We start from the raw sequence: 15,391 nt of genomic DNA on the forward strand, positions 1-15,391 counted from the left end.
AACCCTTTCTCTTACTTTTATATCATGCAATACATTTTGGGTAAAGGAGTTATATAAACAAAAACCCCTTCACTCAATCTGACTTGTTGTATTCCCACTCAATTTAAGCTCTCATCACAGATGGGAGTGAGACTACAAGTCCTGCCTAAACCTCATCAAGCCAAGTTAGAGGAAAATTCATACCTGTTGTCACTGGCGAAGTGTTCTAACTGTGTAGGGATTGTCTACATGTCATCATGTTCACCATTCAGTTGTGGAATGTAACCCCTCCCTCTCTGTCCGCTCCTACGGTAGTCCTCGCCTGATCTCAATGGTAACATTGCTGCAGCTGCTGCCACTGTTGGCTTCTCCCTGGCCCCGGCCAGACTCTGACTGTGTCCTGCACTCTGCTCTGCTTCCTCAGACCAATGGACACCTGCCCAGGTGAGGGACATTCCCTCCAACCCAATCACCTGGCCACACTGGCCAAGCCCCCACCAGTCACAGGGCATTATCATCTCACACACCACAGCCATGAGATACAGTAAGATAACCCTCACCCTGGTGAAATCCTCAGTCAAATCCGATAGATATATAGATATTAGATAAGCGGCTGTGATGATATATTCATATTTTGATTTGTGAGATTATATGTTTTCTGACTAAGATGATAGTTTATTTTCATATCATGTAAAAAATGTTCATCAGGTTTTTATAATATTTCATTGAAGTGATTCCATTTTTGAAAAAGACCTGGAAAAGCACTATTCACTGCAGAACTATCTATTCTATGTCTATGGCAAGTATCCCCTGTACGCATGCAGCTAGAGCCATCCTTTGAGATGGTGTGTACATTTGTCCTGTATAATTATGTCTATTGAAAGGGTCATGCACTGTGCAATAGAACTGAGTTGATTAAATGATTATGTCATACTACCCCACCATAGGCTCTTGAAGTATAGTGCATTCGGAAAGTATTTAGACCCCTTCCCTTTTTCCATATTTTGTTACTTTACAGCCTTGGATTAAATACAACTTTACCTCATCAACCAACACACAATAACACATGATGACAAAGCGAAGAAACAGGTTTTTAGAAATGTTTACAAATGTATTGAAAAAAGTGTTAAACAAATCAAAATATATTTTACATTTGAGATTCTTCAAATAACCACCCTTTGCCTTGATGACAGCTTTGCACACTCTTGGCATTCCTTCAACCAGCTTCAACTGGAATGCTTTTCAAACAGTCATGAAGGAGCTCCCACATATGCTGAGCACTTGTTGGCTGCTTTTCCTTCACTCTGCGGTCTGATTCATCCCAAGCCATCTCAATTTGGTTGAGGTCGGGGGATTGTGGAGGCCAGGTCATCTAATACAGCACTCCATCACTCTCCTTCTTGGTAAAATAGCCCTCACACAGCCTGGAGGTATGTTGGGTCATTGTCCTGTTGAAAAACAAATGATAGTCCCACTAAGCCCAAACAAGATGGGATGGCGTATCGCTGCAGAATGCTGTGGTAGGCATTCTGGTTAAGTGTGCATAAAATTATAAATAAATCACAAAGAGAGTCACCAGCATAGCACCCCCACATCATAACACATTCTCCTCCATGATTTAAGGTGTGAAATACACATGTGGAGATCATCCGTTCACCCACACTGCATCTCACAAAGACATTACCAAAAATCTCCAATTTGGATGTCAGACCAAAGGACAGATTTCCATCGGTCTAATGTCCGTTGCTCATGTTTCTTGGCACAAGCAAGTCTCTTCTTATTATTGGTGTCCTTTAGTAGTGTTTTCTTTGCAGAAATTCGACCATGAAGGCCTGATTCACACAGTCTCCTCTGAACAGTTGATGCTGAGAGGCTGGTAACTCTAATGAACTTATCTTCTGTAGCAGAGGTAACTCTGGGTCTTCCATTCCTGTGGCGGTCCTCATGAGAGCCAGTTTCCTCATAGCGCTTGAAGATTTTTGCGACTGCACTTGAATGAAACTTTCTAAGTTCTTGAAATGTTCCACATTGACTGACCTTCATGTCTTAAAGTAATGATGGATAGTCGTTTTTCTTTGCTTATTTGAGCTGTTCTTGCCATAATATGGAGTAGGTCTTTTACCAAATAGGGCTATCTTCTGTATACCCCCCCTACCTTGTCATAACACAACTGATTGGCTCAAACGCATTAAGACGGAAAGAAATTCCACAAATTAACTTTTAAGAAGGCACACCTGTTCATTGAAATGCATTCCAGGTTACTACCTCATGAAGCTGGTTGAGAAAATGCCAAGTGTGCAAAGTTGTCATCAAGGCAAAGGGTGGCTATTTGAATAATTTAACATTTAAAATATATTTTGATTTGTTTAACACTTTTTTGTTACTACGTGATTCCATATGTGTTATTTCATAGTTTTGATGTCTTCACTATTATTCTACAATGTAGAAAATAGTAAAGAAAGAAAAACTCTTGAAGGAGTAGGTGTTCTAAAACCTTTGAACAGTAGTGTATGTTGAATACTTACATTTGCAAAAATGTCTAAAATCCTGTTTTTGCGTTGTCATTATGGGGTATTGTGTGTCTATTGGTGAGATTAAAAAATAAAATACAACAATTTTAGAACAAGGCTGTAACATAACAAAATGTGGAAAAAGTCAAGGGGTCTGAATAGTTTCTGAATGCACTGTATGTCCTATCTTTGTCTTCAGGCAGAAAATCTTTACAAGGGTCACTGCACTTTGGAATTCCTGCGATAACACATCAGCAAAGAGACATCACTCCTTACTAAGAGTGGACACAGAGCAGAGCCAAACAGACAGTTCATCCAGAGCCTAATCTGTCCGTTATATTGGTCAGTACTTACCACGATGCAGGGAGCTAACCATGATAAACACTGATTAAGACTGTTGCACAGAGGCTAATTGCCATTGGCTCAGACGCTGACTCGGCCACTGTACAATATCCTAAACAATATGCTGCTATACAATTAATAAACACACTGCAATACATTAAATAATGTACCAATGCTTCTACATTTCATTAGTTAATTAGAATGTAATATGTTTAATGTTTTGTGGTTTCGTTCCTGAGTTTTCACTGTATATATTTTCTTCATTTAATCTTTTAGAAAAGGAGATTTGTGAGCGTAACAGACAGAATGGTCCTAAAATAGTATCAGACAACAGACATACACTTCTTTCTCAGATGTAGAAACACACACACACACACACACACACACACACACACACACACACACACACACACACACACACACACACACACACACACACACACACACACACACACACACACACACACACACACAGTCATCACAGCACTAACAGGACTGCCATTTTCCTAAATGTTTCTCTCCCCCTTCTCCCCTTAGCAGAAACACAGTCAGCTGCAAGTCACATGACCAGCTGCTAGCTCCAACTGAGCATGCTCAGGCCCCTCAGTGTTGTCAGGCAAAAACTAAGACGGCAGTACGAGCAGAGATCTGCAATAGATGAACACAGACATAGAGCAGCCACCGGGAAGCAGAGAGGCTGATACCGACAGGGAGAGAGAGGGAGGCAGCCATTTTGGCATTTACAATTCTCACTGCTGTGTTTAAGTCATTTTATTATTTTTTTTCATTCAGGGGGGACATAGCGGGGATATAAAAGCAGGTGTTCCCTTTAAGAGGGAAAGGATCAGGACCAAGGACAGCATCCTCCATCTCCATCCTCCATCTCCAGCTCCTGTATAGGTAAGCGTGTCGGAAGGAAGAGAGGTGGGTGATGGGTAAAAGCTGCATGCCTCTGCTTGTGTTTAATTCTCATTGAAGGAATGAGGGGAGGGGGTCAGTTTGCATCTCTTTCGGTATGTGAGACGACAGAGAAAGGCGAGGGGGTGGGGATGGGGGGGGTTCGGGGACATGGCAATGCAGGCGGGGGAATACGGGAGGGGGGGGGTTACAAAAGAGGATTGCTGAACGTCTAGGAAATGTGGAAAACCATTAATAGCAAAATAACGCATGATAAATACACTATAGTTGAAATTGAATGTGGTCTCGCTAGAGGCAGCTTCTGGTGAAACAAAATGGCTCAGTTTTGGGGAGAGATGAGGTCGCTGAACTGAGTAAGCACAGAAGAAGAAAGGAGAGAGACAGAGAGAGGGAGAGGAAAAGAGAGACAGTGTTTCTTCATTTTTATGGACTCGTACGTATCTGGTAGAGGAGGCATTGTTGGATTTGTTGTTGACGCTAACAGCCACAGGCTGTGTATGTGTTGTGGGTGTGTGTTTATTAGCGTGAGTGTGTGTTTATCAACTATGAGCATCGTACAGCTGACAGGAGTCCATTACCATTATGCAGTTTAACTGATATAATATTATCTTTGTGTTGGATGTGTCACTCTAGATCTTTTGCCATCTATGTTGTGATTTTGTTCAATGTTGAAAAGGTATTGCCCTCAGTGCATGTTGTGTTTAGCTTAGGGGACACAATGTCTGATGTGTTTACGTCTGAATGTAAAGATATGGCAGCTGGTATATGTGGAGGGAAGTACGGTATAATCAGGAACGCTGTTATGCTTTTGTTAGGAGCTGTTAGGGATATATCATAGATTCAGTTTCTAAAAGTACACACCTGGTGCCATCTAGCACAGTGGTCTCATCCTCTGAGGTCATTGTGAGGTCTGAGAGCTTAATGGCTGATAATGATACCTCTATTGAAATATCACCATTTTAGGATGTTGAGAAAATGTTTTTTTTAAATACCCTGAGAGAAATATATCTCTCCCTGGCTTTAACTCCTAATTCAGCCAGATAAATATTTTGCACAATTTCAATGATTATCCCGAACAAAGACTATTCCTAAACTTGACAGTGCAGGTAATACAATGAAGTGATTTTTACCCTTTCCTTATCTTTTGTACACAGATTGAAAAGGTTAGATGAAGATTCTGTTGGATATTCAGGTGACCTAAACATAAAATTGTGCACAAAGCACAAACACATAAAAGCCTCTCTCTCCCACACACTCTCCGTCTTCACTGTGAGTAATGGGAGGGTGACAGACGGCAGAAGTGGCTGTTGCTAGGATACATGGCACGGTGGAGTGCAGATGATTGAAAGAAAAAGGGAAAAGGAGACCACCATTAGGAAGTGGCAATGCGGAAAACGTCATTGCATCACTGTTTAGTAGACTGTGTTTATTTAAGGTAGATGCTTTGTGAAAATGCTGAAATAAGAGACATACTGTAAGCTTATTGTTCGTGTTCCTCCTGTCTCTCATGCCAAATGGTTAGGTACCACAGTTTGAGAGGAAGTCCGAGTGACCAGGCCAGACTTCAACCTCAATCCCTCCACCTACATGGAGCTCAGCTGTTATGGATGGGAGAAGCCTAACCCAGTCTGAGAAACCCCTATGAACAACAGACCCAATGGTGAGACAACTCTTATAACACCATATCCAATGGTAGTATCATAGACGTAGTACTGTAGTCTCTGTTTATCATCAGACTGCAGTTATCATAATAGATACAGTCGGAATGGCTGATGTATGTAGATCTCTAATAGATATATAAGGCGTGATGCCTTGCTGTCGATAGCTACTAAGCCAAACAATAACATAATAGTGAATCGTCATACATGTTTTACAAATAATGTATTGAATATCTTTGGCTTATTTCATGTCTAGTTGTACTTTGTTTACTCCGTCCATCCCTTTGACGTGACATAAAAAGCTTTATTTTGAAGTCTTTGAAGAACTGGCAGCTAAATGGACAGAGAGAGAGAGAAAGGATGGGAGATGGAGCGATAATACCTAGAATGGCGTTTCACATCTGTCTGTATGCCTGCAGGACATCAAAGGCCAGTCCTGGACTGATGAGGAATCAGATGGGGAGAATGAGTCGGAGCAGTTCCTCTATGGGATCCAGGTACCCAGGCTGTCATGACATCCTCCCAGGCCTCCTATCCCTCCCAGAGGGCAAACCGGACAAAACTGGTTGAAATGATGTCTTAATGACTTAATTTCAACCAGTTTTGCCCACTAGGCTCTTTGGTCCAATACAAACAGAATCAACACATGGGGTCTACAGAACTCCCCTAGGGGTCTTCAGTAACTGCAATCTTATTACCTCAAATCCTATGTGACATACACAATGTCTTAATCTTTCAATCAGCTTTTTACAAAAAGTTATCTCTAAAGGATTGAGTTGAAAGTACTGTAAATTCAATCCGGTTTTAAAAGCCTATTCTCCAGTGGATTCAGACCATCTACCGAGAGATGAGAGCCTGTTTGTAGGCGCTAATATATGTGTGTGAGAACGAGACAAATAGAGACATGCCGATACAGTCCTGTGAGGCAGCAGAACAGGAGACTGCCCCTGTACCTTTTCTAATACTACAGTCATTGTATACATGAGTATCAGTGCTAGCTCATATTACTGTACATGGATGCTACAGCAGCATCTCCGGGGATAATTCAGTGGTCTGACCTGTGCCCCTCCCGGCCTGTAAGGGGAGCTGTGCTGCTGACCTGTACCGACACCCTCAACTGGATGCAGACATCGAGGCAGTGAAGGACATCTATACCGACAGTGCTGTCTCTGTCAGGTACTACAGTACACACACAGTCGCCACAGCCAAGTCTGGAAACCAAGACCACTAACTGTTATTGTCATTATCAATAAATACGTTGCTTCAGAGAACATCAGACCCACTGAGATGTCAAGGTTCTTGGTGCGGAAAAGCTTTTCAGTTTATGTGATTATTACATCTGAATGTTTGCTATTCTTCTTCTTTCAGAGAGTATGGAACCATTGATGATGTGGACATTGACCTTCAGATTAATATCAGTTTCTTGGATGTGAGTTTTCATTTTTATTATCTTTGGGCATTCCAGTATTACAATTCAGCATAGTAGAAAGTGTATGTGTATATCATATGTGTGTGTGTTTGTTCCAGGAGGAGGTGGCAACTGCCTGGAAGGTCATCCGAACAGAGCCCATCATTCTGAGACTACGGTTCTCTCTCTCCCAGTACCTAGATGGACCGGGTGAGAAGAGCCCCAGTGGCTGTGCGTGTGTGTGTGTGTGCATGCGTGTGTGTGTGTGCATGCGTTCGCCTGCCTGTGCACAGTTGAAGTCGGAAGTTTACATACACTCAGGTTGGAGTCATTAAAACTCGTTTTCAACCACTCCACAAATGAATTGTTAACAAACTATAGCATTGGCAAGTCGGTTAGGACATCTACTTTGTGCATGACACAAGACATTTTTTCCAACAATTGTTTACAGACAGATTAGTTCACTTATAATTCACTGTATCACAATTCCAGTGGGTCAGAAGTTTACATACACTAAGTTGACTGTGCCTTTCAACAGCTTGGAAAATTCCAGAAAATGATGTCATGGCTTTAGAAGCTTCTGATAGGCTAATTGACATAATTTGAGTCAATTGGAGGTGTACCTGTGTATGTATTTCAAGGCCTACCTTCAAACTCAGTGCCTCTTTGCTTGACATCATGGAAAAATCAAACGAAATGAGCCAAGACCTCAGAAAACATATTGTAGACCTCCACAAGTCTGGTTCATCCTTGGGAGCAATTTCCAAACGCCTGAAGGTACCACATTCATCTGTACAAACAATAGTAAGCAAGTATAAACACCATGGGACCACGCAGCCGTCATGCCACTCAAGAAGGAGACGCATTCTGTCTCCTAGAGATGAATGTACTTTGGTGCGAAAAGTGCAAATCAATCCCAGAACAACAGCAAAGGACCTTGTGAAGATGCTGGAGGAAACAGGTACAAAAGTATCTATATCCACAGTAAAACAAATCCTATATCGACATAACCTGAAGGAAGAAGCTGTTGCTCCAAAACCGCCATATAAAAAGCCAGATTACAGTTTGCAGCTGCACGTGGGGACAAAGATCGTACTTTTTGGAGAAATGTCCTCTGGTCTGATGAAACAAAAATAGAACTGTTTGGCCATAATGACCATCGTTATGTTTGGAGGAGAAAGGGGAGGCTTGCAAGCCAAAGAACACCATCCCAACTGTGAAGCACGGGGGTGGCAGCATCCTGTTGTGGGTGTGCTTTGCTGCAGGAGGATGTGGTGGCTTTTTTCTGCTCTACCAAATGAGGAGAGTTACAAACTTCACACACCAGTCAGAGTTATAATTACATCTACATCTTTAATAATAAGAGCTTTGCAATAGCCTTTTTGACTTTCAATGATGCGCTATCTCTAATGAACCATTTGAAAAGTACCAACAGAAAAGTACAAAGATCTTTTATAGCCAAGATACACCCCTCTCAACTCACATGACGAACCACAGATCTTAGGAACAGTTCACAAAGGTTAAGATTTGTATGAAAAATATCTATAGAACATAGCAGACAGTTACTGCTGTGTCAACAGCTCTCATTGTATAGACCAGTGTCTGGCCCCCTGACTCCAAACAGAAACCGTCTCTCCCTGGTGCGGCATAGAACAGAACCATTCGCTCATGTTCTCTGGAATGCTCTTTAGGTTTTATCACCCAAAGACATCGTAAATCTCTTTTGTCAATGTTATCTCATAGAGGCACATCCTCAGTAGAACACACACACAATAGTTAACAAAACCATTATAAAATAACCATTATAAAGCCATTCAAGCATTATAACATAATCTTGCAATTTTCCATGACAAGGGACTGGTGCACTTTACAATATAGATGGCATCATGAGGGAGAAAAATGATGTGGATATATTGAAGCAACATCTCGACATCAGTCAGGAAGTTAAAGCTTGGTCACAAATGGGTCTTCCAAATGGACAATGACCCCAAGCATACTTCCAAAGTTGTGGCAAAATGGCTTAAGGACAAGAAAATCAAGGTATTGGAGTGGCCATCACAAAGCCCTGACCTCAATCCAATAGAAGATTTGTGAGCTGAACGGAAAAAGCTTGTGCGAGCTAGGAGGCCTTACAAACCTGACTCAGTTTCACCAGCTCTGTCAGGAGGAATGGACCAAAATTCACCCAACTTATTTTGGGAAGCTTGTGGAAGGCTACCTGATGCGTTTGACCCAAGTTAAACAATTTAAAGGCAATGCTACAAAATACTAATTGAGTGTATGTCAACTTCTGACCCACTGGGAATGTGATGAAAGAAATAAAAGCTGAAATAAGTCATTCAGATATTTCACATTCTTAAAATAAAGTGGTGATCCTAACTGACCTAAAACAGGGAATTTTTACTAGGATTAATTGCCAGGAATTGTGAAAAACTGAGTTTAAATGTATTTGGCTAAGGTGTATGTAAACTTCCGACTTCAACTGTATGTGTGCCTGTGTGTGTTTAATCAGAGCTGAGCTCGTCACTCCTATGGGTTGTGAAATAATGAGTCATCTATTCTCAGAACCGTCAGTGGAGGTGTTCCAGCCCTCCAATAAAGAGGGTTTCAGCCTGGGCCTGCAGCTCAAGAAGTGAGTCCTACTCGAGTCATATGCCACTCAGCACGATTCCTCACATTCTGGTTCAGAGAGGCTATCCATGGGTCCTACGCTAATTTCACAAGATTTCCACCATTTTCAATGACACCTATACAACTTACAGTTAATATGCAAAAGTATGTGGACACCCCTTCAGCCACTCCTATTGCTGACAGGTGTATAAAATCAAGCACGCAGCCATGCAATCTCCATAGACAAACATTGGCAGTAGAATGGCCTTACTGAGGTGCTCTGGGACATTCAATGTGGCACTGTCATAGGATGCCACCTTTCCAACAAGTCAGTTCGTCAAATTTTTGCCTTGCGAGTGCTGCCCCGGTCAACTGTAAGTGCTGTTATTGTGCAGTGGAAACGTCTGTGAGCAACAACCGCTCAGCCGCGAACTGGTAGGCCACACGAGCTCACAGAACAGGACCTCCAACGGTCGAGTGCACAAGCCTAAGATCATCATGCCCAATGCCAAGCGTCAGCTGGAGTGGTGTAAAGCTCGCTGCCATTGGACTCTGGAGCAGTAGAAACGCCTTCTCTGGAGTAATGAATCACGCTTCACCATCAGGCAGTCCGACGGACAAATCTTTGTTTGGCGGAGGCCTGGAGAACACTACCTGCCCGAATGCACATTGCCAACTGTAAAGTTTGGTGGAGGAGGAATAATGGTCTGTGGCTGTTTTTCATGGTTCAGACTAGGCCCCATAGTTCCAGTGCAGGGAAATCTTAACATCCAATGACATTCTAGACGATTCTGTGCTTCCAACTTTGTGGCAACAGTTTGGGGAAGGCCCTTTCCTGTTTCAGCATGGCAATGCCCAAGGGCACAAAGCGAGGTCAATACCGAAATGGTCTAGATCTGTGTGGAAGAACTTGAACTCCATATTAATGCACATGATTTTGGAATGGGATGTTCGACGAGTAGGTGTCCACCTACTTTTGGTCATTTAATGTATATTATGGACTTAAATGTACAGTAGAGTCAATGACATCTGCTAATTGCTAATTGATTGTGACTGGTTGTGCTGTCTGCCCTATAGGATCCTGAGTACGTTCACATCCCAGCAGTGGAAGCACCTCAGTAATGAGTTCCTGAAGGCCCAGCAGGAAAAGAGACACAGCTGGTTCAAAGCCGGGGGAACCATCAAGAAGTTCCGCGCAGGACTCAGCATCTTCTCTCCCATCCCCAAGTATGGCTCCTATTACAGCTTCTAGTACTATCCCGGATACTATTATAGCTTCTAGTACTATCCCAGATACTATTACAGCTTCTAGTACTATCCCGGATACTATTATAGCTTCTAGTACTATCCCAGATACTATTATAGCTTCTAGTACTATCCCGGATACTATTATAGCTTCTAGTACTATCCCAGATACTATTATAGCTTCTAGTACTATCCCGGATACTATTATAGCTTCTAGTACTATCCCAGATACTATTATAGCTTCTAGTACTATCCCAGATACTATTATAGCTTCTAGTACTATCCCAGATACTATTATAGCTTCTAGTACTATCCCGGATACTATTATAGCTTCTAGTACTATCCCGGATACTATTATAGCTTCTAGTACTATCCCGGATACTATTATAGCTTCTAGTACTATCCCGGATACTACTATTATAGCTTCTAATACTATCCCGGATACTATTATAGCTTCTAGTACTATCCCGGATACTATTATAGCTTCTAGTACTATCCCGGATACTATTATAGCTTCTAGTACTATCCCGGATACTATTATAGCTTCTAGTACTATCCCGGATACTATTATAGCTTCTAGTACTATCCCGGCTACGTCAGATTTCATCATCACTGTCATCTCAGTAGTCACTGGGTACATTTTTACATCCATTCAACATTACAATTATTGTGAAAACTCTTGATTGATATACTATTTAGATTAAAACGTTTACATGGTTTGCAAGAAGAACAATTTCGCTTACAATCTGCTACACATGGACAGAGCATAATCCGGCTTCCTGATGGAAAAATGTAGAAAATTGCCAATCAAAATAAACATTGTATCACAGCGACCACGTTATTTTTGGGAAGCCTATTTGAGTTTGGACGTATAACATTTGCATGTGTAAACTATTTTAAAGACATTTTCCCGAACTCACTTCGCTCGAGGGAGGCTCTGATTGATGGTGATAGCACACGCAGATCAATAACAACACAGGAACTCTAATAAAGGTGTTTACATGTCCTAGATTGCTAGATAATGGAGGTGTTTAACCAGGTTATGCTTTTACTTTGCTTGATCTTACGCAGATTAAGATAATCAGAGTAAGGTGTTTACATGACTAGTGCCAAACTCAGAGTATTGCCATAATCAGCTTAATATCGAATTATTTGCATGTAAACATACTCACTAATTGGTTGCTCTGAACTTTTGTGTTCATATAATTTTCTTGCGTAGGAGTCTGAATGTCTGTCTGTATGTGTATGTGCTGTATACTTCCAGGTCTATCCATGAATGATCTCTGGTTTGTGTGTCTGTGTGTTCCCAGGTCCCCCAGCTACCCTCTGATCCAGGACACGGTTCTGAAGGGGAAGCTGAGTGTTCCAGAGCTGAGGGTGACCCGGCTCATGAATCGCTCCATCTCCTGCACCATGAAGAACCCCAAGGGGGAGCTGTTCAGCTACCCCCCCAACAGCCAGGTCGGAGGTCACCTCGCCTCACCACCACCATCACACACCCCTCTCCTGACTACCCCTATACACATCAGCACAGACAACACAATATTTATTTATTTTGATTTGTTAAGTTTATTTGGACAACAAAAACATCTCAGAAGTGAGAAGAGATGCATTGCACCAGATTTAGCTAACAGCTAACTTACATCTGCAGCCCCTTGGCAGGTGAACACATAAACATGACAACATTATATGCAAAAGGTCAACATACACACATCAGACATGTTCAAAACAGCAGTCAAGACATGCAGACACGTTTCAAAACAGAGGGCAAGACAATACACATAAACGTCATTCCACATATTGCTGTTGGACCTGATGATATTTGAGCTGTGAAACACATAAACACATGTCTAAATATTGCTCAGAGCCCAGTTATTGCACCTAATGACATTTCACGTGTGTGTGTTTTGATGTGTATTCTATTGCATTCAAAAAAATCACTGTGACCTTACAGCTAGCTAGAACAGTCAAACACAATACATCATCCATTTCAGAAAGTGCATGAATTCAGAGCATTACTCGTAACAAGCAACTATTTCCCCATTATATTATCCACACTATCTAATTGTTTTCTCGCTTTGAACTACCTGAGAACTTTGACTGTTCCCTTCCCCCAACCAACACACCTACAGTACTGTACCTACCTTCCTTCCTGAGCCTCTCCCTACCCATACCTGACATGGCTGGCGCCGTGTCCCATAATGCTTTGTCTTCACTGTACCCATCAGACTGTGGCTGTCCCGGCGGCCAGGGCCCCAGCGCAGATTACCACGAGGCAGCTGATTGAATTGTTTTTCTCATCCCAGGCGGGCGGACACTGCAAGAACATCCCTACCTTGGAGTATGGCTTCTTAGTACAGGTAGATAAGACCTCAAGGACAAAGATAGGGCCCTAAACAGGCTTTTAGTTCACTCTGAACGTCCTTCCAAAACAACTCCAAAGCACAAACACTGATCACGGGTCAAATTATCAAGGGTCAAATGACCCTTCCAAGAGTTAGAGGACATAGTGTGTGCTTAAAGAAGATCTCCACCTCTGTTTAATTGATACATGAAAGTTGAAATGAGGAAATGTTTTACCTATCAAATGATTTAGATTCATGTGCGTGTGTATAATGGGTTTGTTTCAACCCCGGGTAAAGTGACAGACTAAAGCGTTGATAAGAGGCCCAGTCAGCTGATGATGTCATGATAGAAGAGTGATATATGGGGCTGGAGGAGAGGAGGGAGTGATTAGCAGGAATACCATGTTTTGTCTCCCGACAGATAATGAAATACTCGGAGCAGAGGATCCCCACTCTCAATGAGTACTGTGTGGTCTGTGACGAGCAGCACGTCTTTCAGAACGGATCCATGTTGAAGGTAGACCACATTAATTAAAAAAGACATCCAGTGTGAAGTGAACGTTAAAATGTAAACGTTTCAATTCAGCTATGAGCAAGTTTCTCTGTTTCACTCAGATTGATGTTTGTTCATGTGCGTGTGTGTGCCACTTGCCCTGTGTGTGTGTGTGTGTGTGTGTGTGTGTGTGTGTGTGTGTGTGTGTGTGTGTGTGTGTGTGTGTGTGTGTGTGTGTGTGTGTGTGTGTGTGTGCGTGCGTGCGTGCGTGCGTGCGTGCGTGCGTGCGTGCGTGCGTGCGTGCGTGCGTGCGTGCGTGCGTGCGTGCGTGCGTGCGTGCGTCGCGTGCGTGCGTGCGTGCGTGTGCGTGTGCGTGCGTGCGTGCGTGCGTGCGTGCGTGCGTGCGTGCGTGCGTGCGTGCGTGCGTGCGTGCGTGCGTGCGTGCGTGCGTGCGTGCGTGCGTGCGTGCGTGCGTGCGTGTGTATGTGCGTGTGTGTGGGTGGGTGGGTGCGGGTGCGCAGCCGGCTGTGTGCACTAGAGAGCTGTGTGTGTTCTCCTTCTACACTCTGGGGGTGATGTCAGGAGCAGCAGAGGAGGTGGCCACTGGAGCAGAGGTGACTGCCTGACTAACAACACACACACTTTCTCTATCCCCCTGTCTGGTCTGTCTGTCCCTGTCTATGTGGTGATAACTGATGGGCTTTCATGTTGATCCCTAGGTGGTGGATCTGCTGGTGGCTATGTGTCGGGCTGCTCTGGAGTCTCCTCGTAAAAGCATCATCTTCGAACCCTACCCGTCTGTGGTCGACCCCAACGACCCCAAGACTCTGGCCTTCAACCCAAAGGTTACTACTGTTGCTGTGGTTACACACCACGTTATAGGATGTCTGGTTATCCTAATATGTGATAACATTCTGAAACATTACTTTGGGCTCATTGAATGGGTTGTAGGTATTAATCCAATGTTTTTCTCTCTCCCTGTCCTTCTGACGCCTGTCTCTGTGGCTCCATCTTGCTCCCTGGTCACAGAAGAAGAACTATGAGAGATTGCAAAAAGCACTGGACAGTGTCATGTCCATCCGCGAGATGACCCAGGTACTGAGGCTGGGGGAGGCTGGGATGAAGGAAGGGCAGTCCTGTGCTGGACTTGGGCTGTGAAAAGAGACTATATATGTGTTGTTGCATTGAGTCGTCTCCTTGTCATATTTAGATCTGGTAGTCTAGTGACGAAAGGATAGTGGGGTGTGAAATAATGAAAGCTGTCTTTTCCAGGGCTCATATCTGGAGATTAAGAAACAGATGGACAAACTGGACCCCCTGGCTCACCCTCTACTGCAGTGGTAGGTAGAAGGTCTCTGCTTACACCTCCTGCAATCTAAACCTCCAACCCTGTTCTGTCTTTCTCACTAACCTGTTTTTCTTCTCCCTTCTCTCCTCGTCCTCTCGTCCTCTCTCTCCCTCTCTAGGATCATATCCAGTAACCGATCCCATATCGTCAAGCTGCCTCTGAGCAGGGTATGAATAACACAGATCTCTGGTGTCTGCTCTTCCTCGTAACTGTTGCCGTGTGTTCTCCACTACATGATTCTCTATTCTCTCTCTCCTTCCCTACTTCTCTCTCTCTCTGTCCTATAGCAACTGAAGTTCATGCACACATCCCACCAGTTCCTATTACTCAGCAGCCCGCCTGCCAAGGAGGCACGCTTTCGCACGGCCAAGAAGCTCTACGGCAGCACCTTTGCCTTCCAGTGAGTCCCATATCTCTCCCCTAAGGGTGCCACTCCCCTGTAGTGGTCCCATACATAGTATATGGCAGCACCAACCTCCCCTTAACCATAGACTCCCACATACAGAATAGGTACTATGTTTTATTAAGTTTGAGA

The 15,391-nt window shown here is 43.3% G+C and overlaps 1 protein-coding gene across 3 annotated transcripts in view; it reads left to right on the forward strand.

The window, feature by feature from the left end:
* The first annotated feature begins 3,442 nt into the window (after nt 1-3,442).
* Nucleotides 3,443-15,391, forward strand: part of LOC118394159 (protein mono-ADP-ribosyltransferase PARP6) — a 56,329-nt gene continuing 44,380 nt past the window's right edge. For 2 of the 3 annotated variants that reach the window (XM_052462171.1, XM_052462172.1), the window contains exons 1-17: nt 3,443-3,731; nt 5,272-5,409; nt 5,827-5,904; nt 6,489-6,583; nt 6,776-6,836; nt 6,935-7,025; nt 9,381-9,447; nt 10,503-10,652; nt 11,981-12,131; nt 12,899-13,030; nt 13,437-13,532; nt 14,030-14,122; nt 14,228-14,353; nt 14,538-14,603; nt 14,781-14,848; nt 14,975-15,023; nt 15,144-15,256. In XM_052462171.1, the coding sequence (XP_052318131.1) occupies nt 5,407-5,409; nt 5,827-5,904; nt 6,489-6,583; nt 6,776-6,836; nt 6,935-7,025; nt 9,381-9,447; nt 10,503-10,652; nt 11,981-12,131; nt 12,899-13,030; nt 13,437-13,532; nt 14,030-14,122; nt 14,228-14,353; nt 14,538-14,603; nt 14,781-14,848; nt 14,975-15,023; nt 15,144-15,256 (1,439 nt within the window). In that variant the 5' untranslated portion in view covers nt 3,443-3,731; nt 5,272-5,406. The remainder of the gene's footprint in view (nt 3,732-5,271; nt 5,410-5,826; nt 5,905-6,488; nt 6,584-6,775; nt 6,837-6,934; nt 7,026-9,380; nt 9,448-10,502; nt 10,653-11,980; nt 12,132-12,898; nt 13,031-13,436; nt 13,533-14,029; nt 14,123-14,227; nt 14,354-14,537; nt 14,604-14,780; nt 14,849-14,974; nt 15,024-15,143; nt 15,257-15,391) is intronic. The other variant, XM_052462173.1, reaches the window with a different exon arrangement.

The sequence above is a fragment of the Oncorhynchus keta genome, chromosome 14 (genome assembly GCF_023373465.1).
Source record: "Oncorhynchus keta strain PuntledgeMale-10-30-2019 chromosome 14, Oket_V2, whole genome shotgun sequence".
Taxonomy (NCBI): domain Eukaryota; kingdom Metazoa; phylum Chordata; class Actinopteri; order Salmoniformes; family Salmonidae; genus Oncorhynchus; species Oncorhynchus keta.